This window comes from Nylanderia fulva, unplaced genomic scaffold, assembly GCF_048542155.1.
Source record: "Nylanderia fulva isolate GAGA-0341 unplaced genomic scaffold, ASM4854215v1 Scaffold22, whole genome shotgun sequence".
Classification (NCBI taxonomy): Eukaryota; Metazoa; Arthropoda; class Insecta; order Hymenoptera; family Formicidae; genus Nylanderia; species Nylanderia fulva.
The window spans coordinates 171,012-187,302 of NW_028190285.1; the positions used below are offsets into that span (position 1 = coordinate 171,012).

The window sequence follows — 16,291 nt, forward strand, 5'->3', positions numbered from 1 at the left end:
CTTCTAATATATGACTCAAACTGCTCGTTTAAATATAATTTTACGATAGAACTATAAGTTATGAATTTATCTTATATACATTGTAAAATGTTTTTTTGCAGGTTCATGGTGGTATTGGTGTGCCTCATATTTAGCGTTTTGTCAACGATAGACCAATACAGTAATTTCGCAAACGAAACTCTGTTTTGGATGGTGAGTAATCCATGTTCTTTATTAAATATAATACAACATTTTACTATGTAAATTTAAATAATGATTTATAAAATAATATAATATATATAAATATATATAAATAAATTGTGTGAAGCTAAATTCGACTTCGCTTTTAACTTAAAAATTATTGATATCTCGATATTTTTCTTTAGGCAGAATTGATTTAATTAATTGATGAAAGAATCCGTAGATATAAAAGATATATATTCTTACATATTTTCTTATGAAAATTATTTTTTTCTTTTCTATAGTCAAAGTCCAAGCTTATTGTCAGTGTATTAGCTCGAAAAAAGTTAATTGTATATTACATGAAAAGAATGATAAGTGCAAACATTAAATAATGATTAGCGTTTCACAGATAAGAATTTCGTAGTATTCCGTAAAGAGATATAAGGCAAACTTCATTTAATTAATCCTGGAAAAGAAAAGTTTACATTTGTTGGCTCACTCGAGAATAGACTTTATAACTGACTTTTTGATGAAACTTTTTTTTTTCTTCTTTCTGTCGTTGTCGAAGCTGCACAAATAAAATTAATACTTCTTCATACACCTTGTATTAGAAGAGGAAAAAATTCAACTTTTAGCGAAAATTTAAAATAATCTATACAGATAAAGTTATACATAAATATTATACATAAATATTGTAGTATAAAATCATCGATACGAAAAATTAACATTGTTTATTAAATCGATATTTCACGTTAAAAAAAATTAGGATATTTTCATTTTTCTTTTTTCCATATAAATATAACGCGAGTAAACGCATATAAAGCTCGAAGCTCATTTGAATTCTGAGTCATAAAAGAGTACATATAGTAAGCTGGGATTTTCAAGGATCTCTTCCGCTTCGTTGCGATTCTAACGTTGATGTCCTCGTCTTTCTAGGACGTCCTGTTGATATAACGCCACTAGTATGTACAATCGATACAATAGCTGCCTGAATACGCTATCGCATTCATTGCATATTCATTTTAACGATATGATTAACCAATGTCTAACTGATATACAGAACCATTTCGAGCAATTTTTCTCACCGGCATTAAATATGATTAAATCAAATTGTCTACCACATTATCGAAATATTTGATCATATTTTATTAAATACCACATGATTATTTCATGTTTGTTTAATTACTTGTTGTACAATATACGCACGTATATCAGTTAATCAAATCGCGTACCTATATTTAAAAATGTAAAAAATTAATATATTTATTATAATATATTTTTTTAGAATTTTGTTTTTATTAATAACAATAGTGAAAAGATGAAATATCTATACCCCACATTTAAAAAAAAAAAGAAAAAATACATACATAAATAAAAAGAAACAAAATAAACTTTAAGCTCTTGTGGCTTCCATAAAATATGAAGAGATATACATCTTGTTTCAACTATAAAAAGTATGTACTCTTTTTATAAGCTTAGGGAACTCTTTTTATATTTATTTATAATGATATATCTTTTAGATGTAATTCTGGCAAGAAAGAAAAAATAGAAAGCATGCAATGAGTTAATTTTTATTGTACACACACAATCTAAATATTATATGTAAAATTATCATTTTAAAACAGATAGGAAATCTGATTATGAAATTTTATATATATGCATATACATATATTACATAAGGAATATAAATAGCGTTGTAATGCTAATAATAACTGAATGCAAATTCTTTCTTTTCTTTTGCGATACTATCCCTTTTATTCGCTAACAGAATATTTTTATGTCTGCAATAATACATGTCGAGCAGTTGAATGAATGAAATCGCGCAAATCTATTCGGAAATTCAAAATGTATAACAAAAGTGCGCGCGAATGTGGGATGTGTTTGAATGATCATGACGTTCGAGTGAGCATTGGCATTTCTCAATTGTACTTCATTACATGTTTAGGAAATATGTCTCGTGGTATTCTTCGGGGTCGAGTACATGGTTCGATTATGGAGCGCGGGCTGCAGGTCGAAGTACATGGGCTGCTGTGGACGGCTGCGATTCATACGGAAACCGATTTGTATCATAGGTGAGTTGTGCGAGCGTTCTCCCGTCCCTCTTAATGGCGAGCCGCATTCGCGAACCGAAATGCGATATAGCCGAAATTAATCCGATATTCGCATTGTTGGCGCCGCAAAATTGGATCGTGAGAATCGTCTCTGCTTTGTATTCGTATCGGTCGCAGAGAGCTCGTTTGCGCGGCCAACTTTGCGAGATTAGGCCCTGGCCCTAATATCGAATCCATTTCGTTGAAATCAAGATTGTGGCCGCTTTGTGTGTATCACGGCCATCGTTCTGCCGGACGCGTTTGTTTCACGAATGAAACACACGCGATCGGTCCGCGGTAAAATTCCTCTTAATTGCAGACGAGGCTAAAAATTGATTACTCGCTCTCTGTTGGAAATTTTATTCCTATTCAATTACGTTGATGACGAATATATTACCGAAATTCTAAACGCAAAAAGGAGAGGATGGATGTGTACATTTTTTTTTTAAATATTATGAGAAGTAAAAGGAAAGAGAAATTTCATTATACAAAATATATTAGTTAACTTATATTCTCGATTATTTCAATTTACTTGATTTCTGAATTATTCTGTAATTTGTTAACGACAAAGTCGAGAAACAAAATTCACCTAACAGCAATTTACGTATGTTCGCAATTGACGTAAATCAGTACTCCGAATTAATTATATTTTCAAACTATATGTAACTGATTTTCGTGCATCACGTTTACTGTACAGCTATATGCATCGTGTAATAAACATTATTATTATATAGAAATTTTTATCCGGTTTAGAGAGCCATTATACGGAAATTTTAATCCAGCAAAATATATGGTAGATTTATCGCTTATATTTCTCAAATAATGTGCAGCATATACATATTGCTTCATTCTACATAATTAATGTACGCACTGTATCTTGTTTCACTTTATCTGTAAACACTAAAAATATAGAATAGTAATTACAGCATAGAGAATAGATCATTAGTGTTAATTGACCGGTGTGTGTGGAGACGCAACCGGAATTGCATACATTTCGCCACAATTTCATAGCGGATGTATGACAAGAGAATTATTGTTTTCAACCGGCAATGTATATAATTCGGCAAATGAATTTTACAGATATGTGAATAGATAACGTCGGATTTAACATTAATAATCGGATTACGTAATAATATGCGTTTACATCGATTATCACTTAATCAATACTCTATAATATGCCGAATGAAAATATTTTATTGTATTCTAATCGATGCACGCATGTAAAAAAAACACTGTCTGTAATAACATATATATATATATATATATATATATTTCATACACTTTAATCAATTATCCCTTTATATTGTCTACCGCACAGTCCTCTTATCTTTTTTTAGACTTAATCGTTGTGGTAGCATCTATGGTAGTCTTGTCCGTGGGAAGCAACGGTCAGGTGTTTGCCACTTCGGCTATCAGGGGTATTCGATTTTTGCAAATTCTTCGAATGCTTCATGTCGATCGTCAAGGTGGCACGTGGCGACTCTTAGGCTCTGTGGTTTTCATACATCGTCAGGTACATCGTCGCGAAAAATGTTTATTTTTAATTAACGTCTGAGGACAAAAATCTTAACAATAATTGCAACTATACCTGTAGAAAATTAAGCATGAGTATGAATATATATGTGTAAATGTTTTTTTTTATTTCTACATGATTATTACATAATTTTTACATAATATTTTTTATTTGTATGTAGTGCAAGATATTGATATTAATATTTTCCAAATGATTATATAACAGGAGCTGATCACAACGCTATACATTGGATTCCTGGGTCTCATTTTCAGCAGCTATTTCGTGTATCTCGCCGAAAAAGATGCAGTCGGACCCGACGGCAAAACAGACTTTTCCAGTTACGCCGATGCACTATGGTGGGGAGTGGTGAGTATGTCTTTCATTAAAGATTTTTCTATCAGACGTCTCTCGTATCAGTATGTAATTTTGAGGTACCCTATTGCTGAAGCAAAAGAAAGCTTTTGATTACTGAAATACATTCAAAGCGCGCAGAGAAAACATAAAGTTCAATATAAAAAAAATAATTTTCGTTTTTAATGCGAACGAAATACAATAAAAAATTAAATCAATAAAATTCTATAAAATATTAAATTGATTAAATTTGGGGGAAAATATAAATCACTTGAAGAACGCAATAATAATCTGGTTAATTGCCACAAACAATTCTGAGGAGATCAACAAACAATAGTAATCACGAAAACGATTGATTTGCAATTATATTGATGACCATATGTAGCTAATTGGAGTCATCACTTACACAATCTGCGTGCAACGCATATAGATTACTTATCAGAGTGCTAATATGTGCTAATTAACTGGCTGCATTTCACGAGTTAAACTATTGACAAGCCAAACGTTAACTGTTTGCGAAACTCTTTGAGCTTAAAACAATTTGTAGAAATATATTATATCGAATAATTTGACCTATGCTGAGAAATAATGAGAATTTGATATTTTTCGAAATTGCAGATCACAGTGACGACAATAGGTTACGGTGATACTGTTCCGCAAACATGGATGGGAAAAATTGTGGCCTCATGTTTCAGCGTATTTGCCATTTCCTTTTTCGCACTTCCAGCTGTGAGTACATATTTTTTCTCATGATATATATTTCAGATTTCAATTTTATTATTTATAGATTTCGTTTATTATTCATGAACTTTTTTGCTCCCATCGATTAAAATTGATGTTTCTAATGATAATATCTATTATAATTTTTTGTTGCTACCTCAATTTCTTTAATATTATCTATTATATTTTCGTATAACTGAGCCCCACATTAAATTTTACGTTCTCAATTAGATCAACTCAATATCATAAATTTTTCTTTAGAATATTTTCAGTTTCCAAAAAAACTTTATTTTCGATTGCTTATATAATTCAAGAGTTACAAAAAAAAATACAAGTCTAATTTTATATTTTATTATATATAATTGAATTTCACCTAAATAATCGGACTGCCTGTTTCCGCGCTGGTCCATCAACCAATAATATAAATATCGCGAGTGGGTGTTTTTCGCTTTTAGGGTATCCTAGGTTCCGGCTTCGCGTTGAAGGTGCAGCAGAAGCAACGGCAGAAGCATTTTAATCGACAGATACCGGCTGCCGCGATGTTAATACAATGCCTGTGGAGGTGTTACGCCGCCGACAAGGCCATCAACAGCGTCGCCACGTGGAACATCTACATCAAGGATCCGGCGCCAGCTGGACAACCCTCGACACCCCTCGGCAAGGTAACGTTTCCCCGTTTGCGAGTATAGCGGAGGCGAGCGAAGAGGTAGCCGTTATTAGCTGTTGACTGTTGATGTTCTTAGCTGCTTATATAATGTTCCTTGACGTGTTCTAAACTGACCGTGCCGCGAGCGATTACCGTGTCACAATATAACCGAGACGGATCTAATCCGTCGCGAATCTCGTAATCGTCCCCGTCGAGGCACGCGAAAAACCGCAACCACCCCCATTCCCTTCCCTCTTCATCGAGCACGCTAATGGATCTGGAAATTACCCCATTGTATTTCGCCCAATCCGTGTATCGCGCGCGTATATCCCCGAACTAATTGCCCCCAAGATCTCCCGACTTTTACCGCGATTATACACATTCCCGCGCGCGATCGGATTATATCGACGATAATATCGGGTCCACGTGGAGTTGTATACGTATAGCTTGAACGTTTGTGCTCGTTTCGTATATACTACCCTAAGCGGATTTCGAGAAATCAAATTTGTTCTATGTCGTCGATCTGTGCCGCGCGAATAAGCAGCTCGAAAGGAAAATATATACGCGGAGATATATATATTGTATATATGATAAAAGTCATTATGTCTTTTGAAAGTAATAACCGAAACTAAATAATTTTATTTTTAATTAAAAGGGAATGGGTTTTCGGCCTTTTGAAACAAAATTTATATTCGATAATTGAACGAAGCCTGATGTAACCGAGACCTTTTATGTATTTTTGGTAAAAAAAAAATGGGAAATATTTTTTAACGAGTCAGTAAATCACGCTCATCAACATTCACAATAATTCGTGTCGTGGTAAAAATAATCGGAAAAATACAGGGTTTATACAAAAGGTTCGTCATATTTACGACGTAAAGTTGAAAAACTAAAAATTACAATAAAATTGAAACAAGCAACGTTGCAACTGATTTTAATTCACTTATTTCTTTTTTATCTAGAGAAATATTTTTTAACTTTTTCAAGAATTCTAGATTTTTAACACATTGTTTAATATAAAATTTGCTAAAAAAGTAACAAACATTCTGCATATATGAATTTACCTTCAAAGTATAAAAAATGAATTCTTAATCATAAACATTTATTAATTTGATTTACCATAATTTGAGAGATATACTTTTCACACTGATGATAAAAAACTATAGATGTAATTAAATTTCGTATCTTTCATCTCGCGTGTAAATTTGCGTATGTGAAATACGTAATAATGACATAATATTAAAGTCACAATTTTATTAACCAAAACTAATACATGCATATAAAATTACTTTTAAAGTTTTTCTGCAATAAAGCTTTCCCGTGTTCTGCATAATGATGAGATTCGCGAGGGAGTCTGTCATCGTCTGATATTATTTGTCGCTATAATCGTTACCGTTCTTATCAATCAGTATCATATAACTACGACGACGTTCGTGTAGTTTTACTTGTCCTACGATAATTTGGCAGTGGATGGATGCAAGCAGAGAATGCGAATTTTGCTCGATGTTCTCAATGTGCCGTTATTTATCGCCGAGATCCGAGACAATTTTGTTTTTCCTTCATGTTGCTAGTCACATACGTGTGTTTATGCAGTTAAAGATGCGCTTAGAAGCTTTTGTATATTATCCCCCCCTTTTACGTATGAATTAACGAACATTGCGTTTTGGTTTTCATATTCGTTCGTTTTGATTTACAGAGAGTGCAATGTGGATTCCCTTTTTTAATATAAACTGGTTTTTACCTTTTGAGTAAATATCCTTATGGTTTTAATAGTACCATTTTTATTAGTTGGAATGCCGAGCACATGGAATATATGTGTACATCAGAATAATTTTAAAATATTATTATATAATAAATATTTATTAATTTTTTTTACGGTAACATTTAAATTGTCACAATTTTATAAAGGTCAGCAAAATTTATTGCATTCGCGTGAGTTGCACGTCTGAATAATTTTATATATTTTTCTTGTAAATTTATATCTAAAATCTAATATAAATGTAATTGCAAATGTGTTTTTAAACGGTCCCTTTAACTGTGATGCTGCTATTGTGTTATTGCCTAAAAATTCATGAAAAGTGAATTAATTAATCTTATCATTAATCTACGCGTTGTCTTCGTAGAATATTATCTTTCGTTTTTTTAATAAATTTGTACATTTAAACATTATTGCTTGAAAAATAGCGAATTCCAATAGTTGTCATTCTTATATAAATTGCTTTTAAATATACGAGTCAAACAACGGACGTGATATTTCTAGAATGACGCTTGATTTTTCAATACGGCTGCGTTTTATTTCCATTTTCGATTATTATCGTTGAAATAACCATTGTATTTTTGTATTTGTATTCCGCAACGTGTCCAGACATCTCGTAAAATTGCTTGAACAATAAAAAAATGCAGATACAAGCGATGCTAATAGCTATTACAAGTATTATTCGGGCAATAAATTTCTGGCAGGAAAATTCGAAAAAATCTAGAATTTAATTAGCCCTATCGGCACATTTCGCGTACGCTCAATTAACACGGAGCGATTGTATATTCGTAGGAATAGTATTGTCTCCATTCTGCTGCCAAAGTTCTCGAACTCTGTGATAAAAAAACGTGCATATATCAAGAGAGGAAATACCGTGCGACATATTATTTAAAATAGTAAACAACGCTCAGTAATGATTTAACACGATGATAAAATATACCTAATATATATATTTCAGTTGATTTGTGTAAAGAAGATGGTATGTAAATGGTTTATATTTATTTCTATTCTTATCTCTCTTTTGCATGTTTATTTTTTCCCAACTTTTTATCACATTTCTTTACACATTTCTGTTACACCGTGAAACGTCTATCTTTTATATTATGTAAGCCGGGATCACTGTATTCTCTCACTGTGTCAATTGAATGTAGAATATGCGCATATTAAAAGACATGTAATGGCAAAATATTTTCCGTACTTTCGCCGCACAGTTATCTTTAACAAAATTGCTCATTACATAGTCTACGTAAATACGCTACTATGTGTAGTCATGTAAAATCTTTAGAAGGTAATATTAAGCTACTAAATCACCACGCAATAGCTGAGAAATACGCGTTTCCCCATTTTATTTTTTTTCTCTTATTACTTTTTATTAATTTTCTGATTAACTTACTCTTATATTTTTTTGTAAAAAATATCTTCCGTTCTAACTTTCTTATTTTCACTTAATACGTTTTGGATTTAGGAAGCAAATTAAATGTTTTAATCAATTTTTCTCGCGAATAGAAGTGGAAAGATTTAAGACTAACCCAGCTGTTCATCATATTAATGTTACTCTTTCAGATAATGCAAAAAATCACATTACGTCCAAAGGATTAAAAGTGCGACGAAAGTATAGGTCGAAGTGTTTATCATCGCGGAGAGAATAATTGGAAAAAACTTTCTTATGAAAAATAAAGCAATGGCTTTTATGAAATCGTTATGTCGCTTTCTAGCTTTAGAGTTAGACGTCTTTTTTTCATTTATTGTACCGAGAGACGTTTCCGCTTGATTGAGATTTTTTTTATTTCTTCTCGTACTAACAAGCTACAAAATATCAACAATATAAAATAAGCGAGACACACTAATTTCTTTATGTTTCTAACAAAACAAAACTATTCACCAACGATCGAACAAGCTACTTCTTCTTGGACGAGTGGGGCTTGCATAAGCTTCTTAAAGCTCGCCGACGAAAGAACAATAATCGTTTGTTTGATCGTATTTGTGCTTTTATGTTTCTCTGGCTTACGTATTTTTCTTGGCGCACCATTACGCTACTTTCAAGGATAACTATCGGTATCATGTGATATACAAAAGTGACTTCACTTTATACTTAGCGATATTTTATAACATGCACGAGCCTGAATAATACATAAGGTCTGTAGTTATTTATGTATGTTTACGTGTGTGTGTGTGTGTGTGTGTGTTCGCGCGCGTGCTTACTTCTTGCTTTTGCATCAATCTGTAAAATGAAAAGACTGGGAACTCGCTCAAACGCAGAAATGTGTGGGAGTTTACGCCGGTTGTGCGGCTTGGCGAATTTTTGTATGAAAAAGAAACAAATATTAAGAAAAGAGAAGTCGGAAAATCGTAAAACACTTTATACGAAAGATTTAAACGTCGACAACGAGCAGAGTGTTTTTAAGACTCGTCAAATTTTGCCAGCCTACTTTTTAACAAAATTTTGTGCTATATGAGTAAAATAAAATCTAAAAAAAGAGAAAAATATAAAAAGACGTCTAAAAATAAATTTTTTTATATCTATAGAGTTATTATCGCATTTATTATGATTTTATATTTTTATATCCGAGAAATGTGAAATAATATTCACTTTACAGTTTATTTTATTTCTGTCGAAAATTGTATTTTACAATTTTTAATACAATATGATCGTGTAAATGAGCTCATGTAAAATACACGTCTCTTCAAGAAACACGTTCATATTTCTATAAAATTTCCTCGTTAGTTCGATTAATAAAGTACGCTGGTACGGTTTAACTAAACATTTTCGAAACATTTTGCATTTACAATGTAAAATTCCGAGAACAATGGAAGGAAGGAGCACGTCCTTGGTTCATAATACTCAGTATATCGATGGTATACATTCCGGGAATTATTCCGGCTCTTGTGCGCGGTTGGGTCGAGCCGTTTCGTGTTTAAAGGACATAAACGACATCGGTTCGCGACCGGCGTAATTTCCCGCAGCAAACGTTCGTTCTGAAAGTCTCGCGGGAGAGATCGTTGCTTTTGCACGATAGTCCCCAGATGATAATAATGACGATGACGACGACGACGATGACCTCGTCGTGTTAGGAGAAAGAGTGGCCAAACAACGTTCGGCCAGTAGGGATAGTGCATGTTGTGTTCGATGTGTGTTGTAATGGGAGGGCACCGGGGGTTCAGTCTCTGATGATCCAGGTGGCAAAAAAGGCGAGCGTGCTGAAGAGGCGGAAGTCGCGGAATCGGATGGACGGCCAACAGCAACAACAACAGCAGCCAGCCCTGCCGCCTGTCACCATCTCCGGCGGTATATCGGCCGGCGCCGGGACCGGCCAGAACGATCAGAATCAACGCCTCGAGAACGAAGGGGACGTGGTTTTTTACATGGAGGAACCTAAAGCGGGCACGCCGAATCGGGCCAGACGCGACAACCGGTGAGTGACTTTTAGAGAACCAAAAGAGAGAAGTCTCCGTTGGGCTACCATTTCATCACTGATTCTAAGAGGGTGTGAAATAACCGGATGTCTATGTATGGATTTATTATGATTAATAGTGCAATTAAAAAGAGAGTGATATATCGCGTGAGAGAAAAAATTAGAAATATATGTAGAAGCAAATTTTTGCTCATGAATTAAATAAAAATTTAATTCATAGAATATTAAAATAACATAACAGGGAAAAATGATTCCGACTTTCGAAAGAGCGGCGATGACGGTGTCGTATATTGCGATTCAGGTTCAAATTTGATAACAGTGCGATAAGTTTCACACCATCGCCTTTAACGGATGGATTTCTGTCCATTTCTTCGAGCGGAAGAGTTCGCTCAGAAGCTTCGCTCACAGCTCAGTAAAGCAACGGAAGTGAAATTGGTATCTTGAAATTGGCAAGTTTATTTCCGAATGTTCGCCGCTATCGTCGTCGAGTAGTATTGAGTGAAAAGTGTGTCTCAATAATTTGCTGAACCGCCGGATAATTTTTGTTGATTCTCAAAGACGAATATATACATTTATTTATGAAAACACGTATAAGCCCGCTTACAGTCGAGAATCTTTTATAATTATCGCTTTAATCTCGAGCAAAATTTCTTGAATGACACTTCACTTTGATAAAACTGTGTTTTAATTTTAAAAATTTGCTTGCTCTTGCCTTTTTCATTTAATTTAAAAAATATTAGATTTTTCACTAAACTGAGATTTAATACTATTGATATAAATATGTTATAATATTTAATGATATTAGCTAAATCTAGAAAAATCAATTTTTTCTCGACTATGAAGTCTCGTAAGAAAAATTTTATTCTACATTTTTAGCTTATTTCAATGAAGAATCACCTTCTCTTTAGTTGTACTTTAGTTTGCCGCGACTCATCTTGTATTTATATATCAATATCATACCAATATCTCATTTACACATTAATTATCAATATGTTCGAGAAAAAGATTAAAGATATCTAATAATATTTATACTTAATCCGATGAAGAACTGCGAGATTTTAATTTACAAATGGCAGTAATAATAATAGTAAGAACAATAATATATATAATTAAAATGTATTAATTGATATACTATCCACAAATATCATATATTCGAAAATTAATAAAAGATATGATATATGTATATAATTTGTCGCTGAAGAATCGAGAATTTTCAACAAATATAAATTGGTCGCACTATCGAACAAATGATCGAGATTATGATATTGATATATCTGCTTATTAAATATAAAGATAACTATAAAAAATTCTTGAGCGCTTATAGTAAAATTTTGATAAATCACAGAGTTGCATTACATGAAACAATATACTGAATTGCTTGTGATCGATGCGAGTTCAGAACTCACAATCTGCCATGTCATCGCAATGCAATGTTTCAAAACAAAGTGTAAACTCTCCTTTAATTAACTGTTATGGTATCCCCCAACGGTATTTTTCTCGATTGTCAAGGGATGCAATCCAACAAATTGCTCTGGAGGAAGATTCTCGGAAGTTGTGCGATGAAAGCAAAATACCGATATCGGGTGCATTAGGTGTTAAAAAGGATGCTTTAACATTTACGAGATACATTTTTAATAACACTTTCAGGAAGAAAAATATTCACGTATAGAATATTATGATAAAAGATATTCAAGAAAAATATATAAAATCTGCTAAAAAAATATCGTGTCATTTGAAGGATTGATTATCAAGATGATATTAATAAGATGACGTATCAGTAGAAAATTTATTGATTCAATAAACTTTAAGATATTTTCAGAATATAAGCTAATTAATCCTAATGTATAATATTATATATTATACTATACATACTATAGGCATGTTTTAATTGAATGCAATATGTATTTAAAAAGTGCAAAGTTATATTTTTATCGATTAATTTAATATAATATCAATAGAACATTCTATAAAGAAATGATTTATTTTTTAATTATATATTTAATTTCTCACATTTAAAGGTACCACAAACTATTAGATATACCATATTATAAATTTAAACATTAATCTTACGATACATAAACATCTAAATCTCATGTGTTTGATCAAAAAGTATCTAATTTATAGATAAGAGAGGCGTTGATAACGCTTATATCTTTCACTGCTTGTATCTGTCCGAGATAGTTTCGCAAAATCAGAATATTTAAACGCGACGGACGTGGCGTTAATTGAGACAAAAGAACTTTGCCAAAGTTTGCGCTAAAATATGCGGTCAATGTCGCTGAAGTAATTCTCGCGGAATTGTACAACGGCGAGCAACGGTTCGCGAAACTTTTCGCGACAGATACACGTCGACCCCGTCCGAGGAGCGTTTTCTCTGGAGCAATTTCGCGACGTCGAAAGAACTGAATCGCAAGCCCGTTAGTTGAGTAGCGTGTTTCCGATTGGCAGGGGAAGCCTCTTCACTTCGCAGACGAGCTCGGTGACGGAGGCAACTAGCGACGAAATTGACATCGATATCGAGGAACCGCAAAGAGTCACCACGTGAGTATATGCATACTTTGATCTTTTAGTAGAGAATCAATCTGTGTCGCAATATATTACGCGCGTTTGTAAAACGGAAAATAATATATGCAAGATATGTAAAAAAATACTATTAGAAACTTTAGGAATATTCATCGAAATAGAGCCAAAGAATAATTAACAAATATGAAAACGGTTTGTTTATCAATTACGCGAAAGCTTGTTTCTAGTCAAAATCATTGAATATTTTTCGTTTCAATATATACACTTGAATATGTTTCGTACATTTCCTCAAATAAAATGTCATATCCATATTCAAAGACCTTATATAGAGTATTTATAAGAGCATTAAAGAACATTTAAAGAGCAGCGATACCAAAAGCGAATTTAAATACTGTAACAGAGAGATAGAGAGAGAGAGAGATTAAATATTTGCTATGAAATAAGATAACGTCAAATGCGGAAACGAATTTTTGAATCCATGTTTAATGGAGCCTTCATCAATCTTTGTTTCATTAAATATATACCAGCTGTCTCTGACGTTTGACAGCAACTCAACTCTTTTGCCCATCTTTTCCATCTCGAGTACGTATTAGCATTTAACCGAAGAGAGCGTACGGAAATTCACGAATCGTTCGATAACTTCTGAAGCGACTTTCAAGCCATCGCCATCGGTGGTCGATCGTCGAGTTATTAAACGCCCATTTCGCGTGTGTATACTGAGTTAGATCGCGCCGACCGAAATCAGAGTATAGGAAGCCGAGAAACGTACATATATCTCCATGCAAATTACTTCCACTTGGTATGCGAAATCGATAACGTCGTGGAATTTTCATGTACCATCACCTACCTCGTGCACATCATAATATATACGCGGATAAATATCCCGCGGATCGTTATGCGCGAATTTTACAAGATGAGAACAGAGAATACGCTTTTCTCTACTTCAGCGAAATTCAATTTCGCGAAAATCATGTAGCTTCTTTCGTGCATTCGAGCTAGTCGACACTCGAGCTACTAAGGCTCGGGTTCTGTTCCTTTGAAAGCGGAACCGAATGCCCGAACGAGAATTCGATCTCTAATATTGCTGCGGAAAAATGTCTTATAGGTAGAAATTCATGTAATCTACCAGACCTTCGTTTTCCATAGTCATGCTTTGCATTTACATTTTTCAATTTCCTTCATTATTGAACATTTTTAATTAAATAATAACCGAAAGAGATAACAAATGGAATATTTATTAAATTAAGAGTTTAATTTATTAAATTATTGTCTATACATGTAAAAATAGATCGGTTTTCTGACATTTCATATATGATGGATTATCGAACACAAATATTTACCCCGAACAGGAATTTAAATTGCAATTTACTTATTTAAAAATCGGTTGCATTTGTTATTTTATTTTATTTTCACCAAATTTTCACGTTTTTTTACGAAACGATTTTAACTAACGTCTTAAATAGATTTTCTCTGAAAAACTTTTGTTAAGGAAATATCCTTCTATCTTAAACTTTTATAAATACATATGACTATTTTATTAATACTATTTTGAGCGTTTCAAGCAGCAGTTTGTATATTAATAGCGCACCCTTGAACTTTTAATTCAGTTTAACTTAGCAGTTTCACTTATCTATTATATATCTTATTCAAATGTGGCGCAATATCTGTCTTTATGACATGTTTCGGTGGCCCATGAGGCAACATTTTGCGAAATAAAACTGTGTCCCCGGCATATCCGCTCATTAAGAATTAATCGCGTTCGCGAGACGATTAGACGCGACGATTATCGATGCTTGATGTCGCGCCGAAAATACACGTATCTCTAAAAACGGTGTCTCGTAGAGAGAAAAGAGAACGGTCAGTGGAGGACAACCTTTCGCGGCTTTCCGCACCATTGACATTTCGAAAAAGTCGATTCTGCGGGCGCGAATGGAACGCACGGTATTTCGCACAAAAGGCTTTTTTCAAGCCTCCCTTCCACAGACATGTAAGTGCTTTTTTTCACCGCACCATTACTTTGCGCCCGTACAAATGACCCAGTTTTTCGCGGCATTCGAGCGCGCGCCCGCTCGTGTACTCGAGCTTGTATTATACCGTAAAGATACCCGCCAGATTTTCTCCTCGTTCCCTCTATTTTTCGCTCTCACAGTTCACCTACTTCCGCCCGAAGCTTTCTTATGCCTGCCAACCAGAGAGGAGCTCGTTCAGGTATCTTTTAGTGCTTTACCGTACCTCGTCCGACTGCATCCGCGCCTCGATCTCGTTTTAAAACATCATTCCACGCGTTATAAAAGCAGCCCCTTTACTCGTTTCAATGCGCGCACATACACACACACACACACACATTTACTTTGTCCCTTCGGTCTGCTATATTTTTTCTTTTCAATTTTATCGTTTTTCTTTTCAATTTATTATATGAATCATATCCTTTTGCTATTCTGTAGCATTCAATACATTATGTTTTAATAATTTTTTTATTATTTCCATAAAATTCTTTCTCTTCCGTTCATAATTTAATGCAATAAGGGAACATTTATGTCCAAGAGTAAAGTAATTATTTGTCCGATCATTTTTTTATTCTTGGTAGACGCTATAGAATCTTTTTTACACTCTACGTTATTAATTATATTTGTGATATAATTAATAATAAAACGTGGAAAACATAAAGCTAAAGGAAAACTTATATTCCTAAAGTGACACGATTAAAACTTTTCAACTTTGCTAAAGTTTTCTAAATGGGATCACTAGAACCTCAATGTAATAAAAAATTTAACAAAATTATGACACATTAACGATTAATTTTGATATATTTTTTGTAAATAAATCTCTATATTAATTCTCTCTACTATTTGTGCATCATTATTTATTTTACTTTTACACACTCTCGTGTGTATATTTTATGTTAAATTTGTAAGAATCATCGTGTGGATTTTTATCTGAAAATCCATCTATTTTTCTATCCGTCTGATATATTATTAGATTTTCTGGGTAACAATCGACATTTTCCATCGTGACATTCCAGAGATTTCTTACGACATGTTATCATTATATAAAGTATTTTATCTTGCACGTTTATACTCACGACAGAAGCATCTGCCGACGCGAGCTAAACATTCT

The 16,291-nt window shown here is 33.3% G+C and overlaps 1 protein-coding gene across 5 annotated transcripts in view; it reads left to right on the forward strand.

Annotated features, from left to right (window-relative positions):
• KCNQ (KCNQ potassium channel) overlaps window positions 1-16,291 on the forward strand; it is a 78,363-nt gene that overhangs the window by 48,171 nt on the left and 13,901 nt on the right. For 3 of the 5 annotated variants that reach the window (XM_085482872.1, XM_085482871.1, XM_085482868.1), the window contains 8 exons: window positions 102-192; window positions 2,108-2,234; window positions 3,590-3,765; window positions 3,991-4,131; window positions 4,735-4,845; window positions 5,292-5,498; window positions 10,401-10,651; window positions 13,082-13,192. In XM_085482872.1, the coding sequence (XP_085338998.1) occupies window positions 102-192; window positions 2,108-2,234; window positions 3,590-3,765; window positions 3,991-4,131; window positions 4,735-4,845; window positions 5,292-5,498; window positions 10,401-10,651; window positions 13,082-13,192 (1,215 nt within the window). The remainder of the gene's footprint in view (window positions 1-101; window positions 193-2,107; window positions 2,235-3,589; window positions 3,766-3,990; window positions 4,132-4,734; window positions 4,846-5,291; window positions 5,499-10,400; window positions 10,652-13,081; window positions 13,193-16,291) is intronic. The other 2 variants (XM_085482869.1, XM_085482870.1) reach the window with 2 other exon arrangements.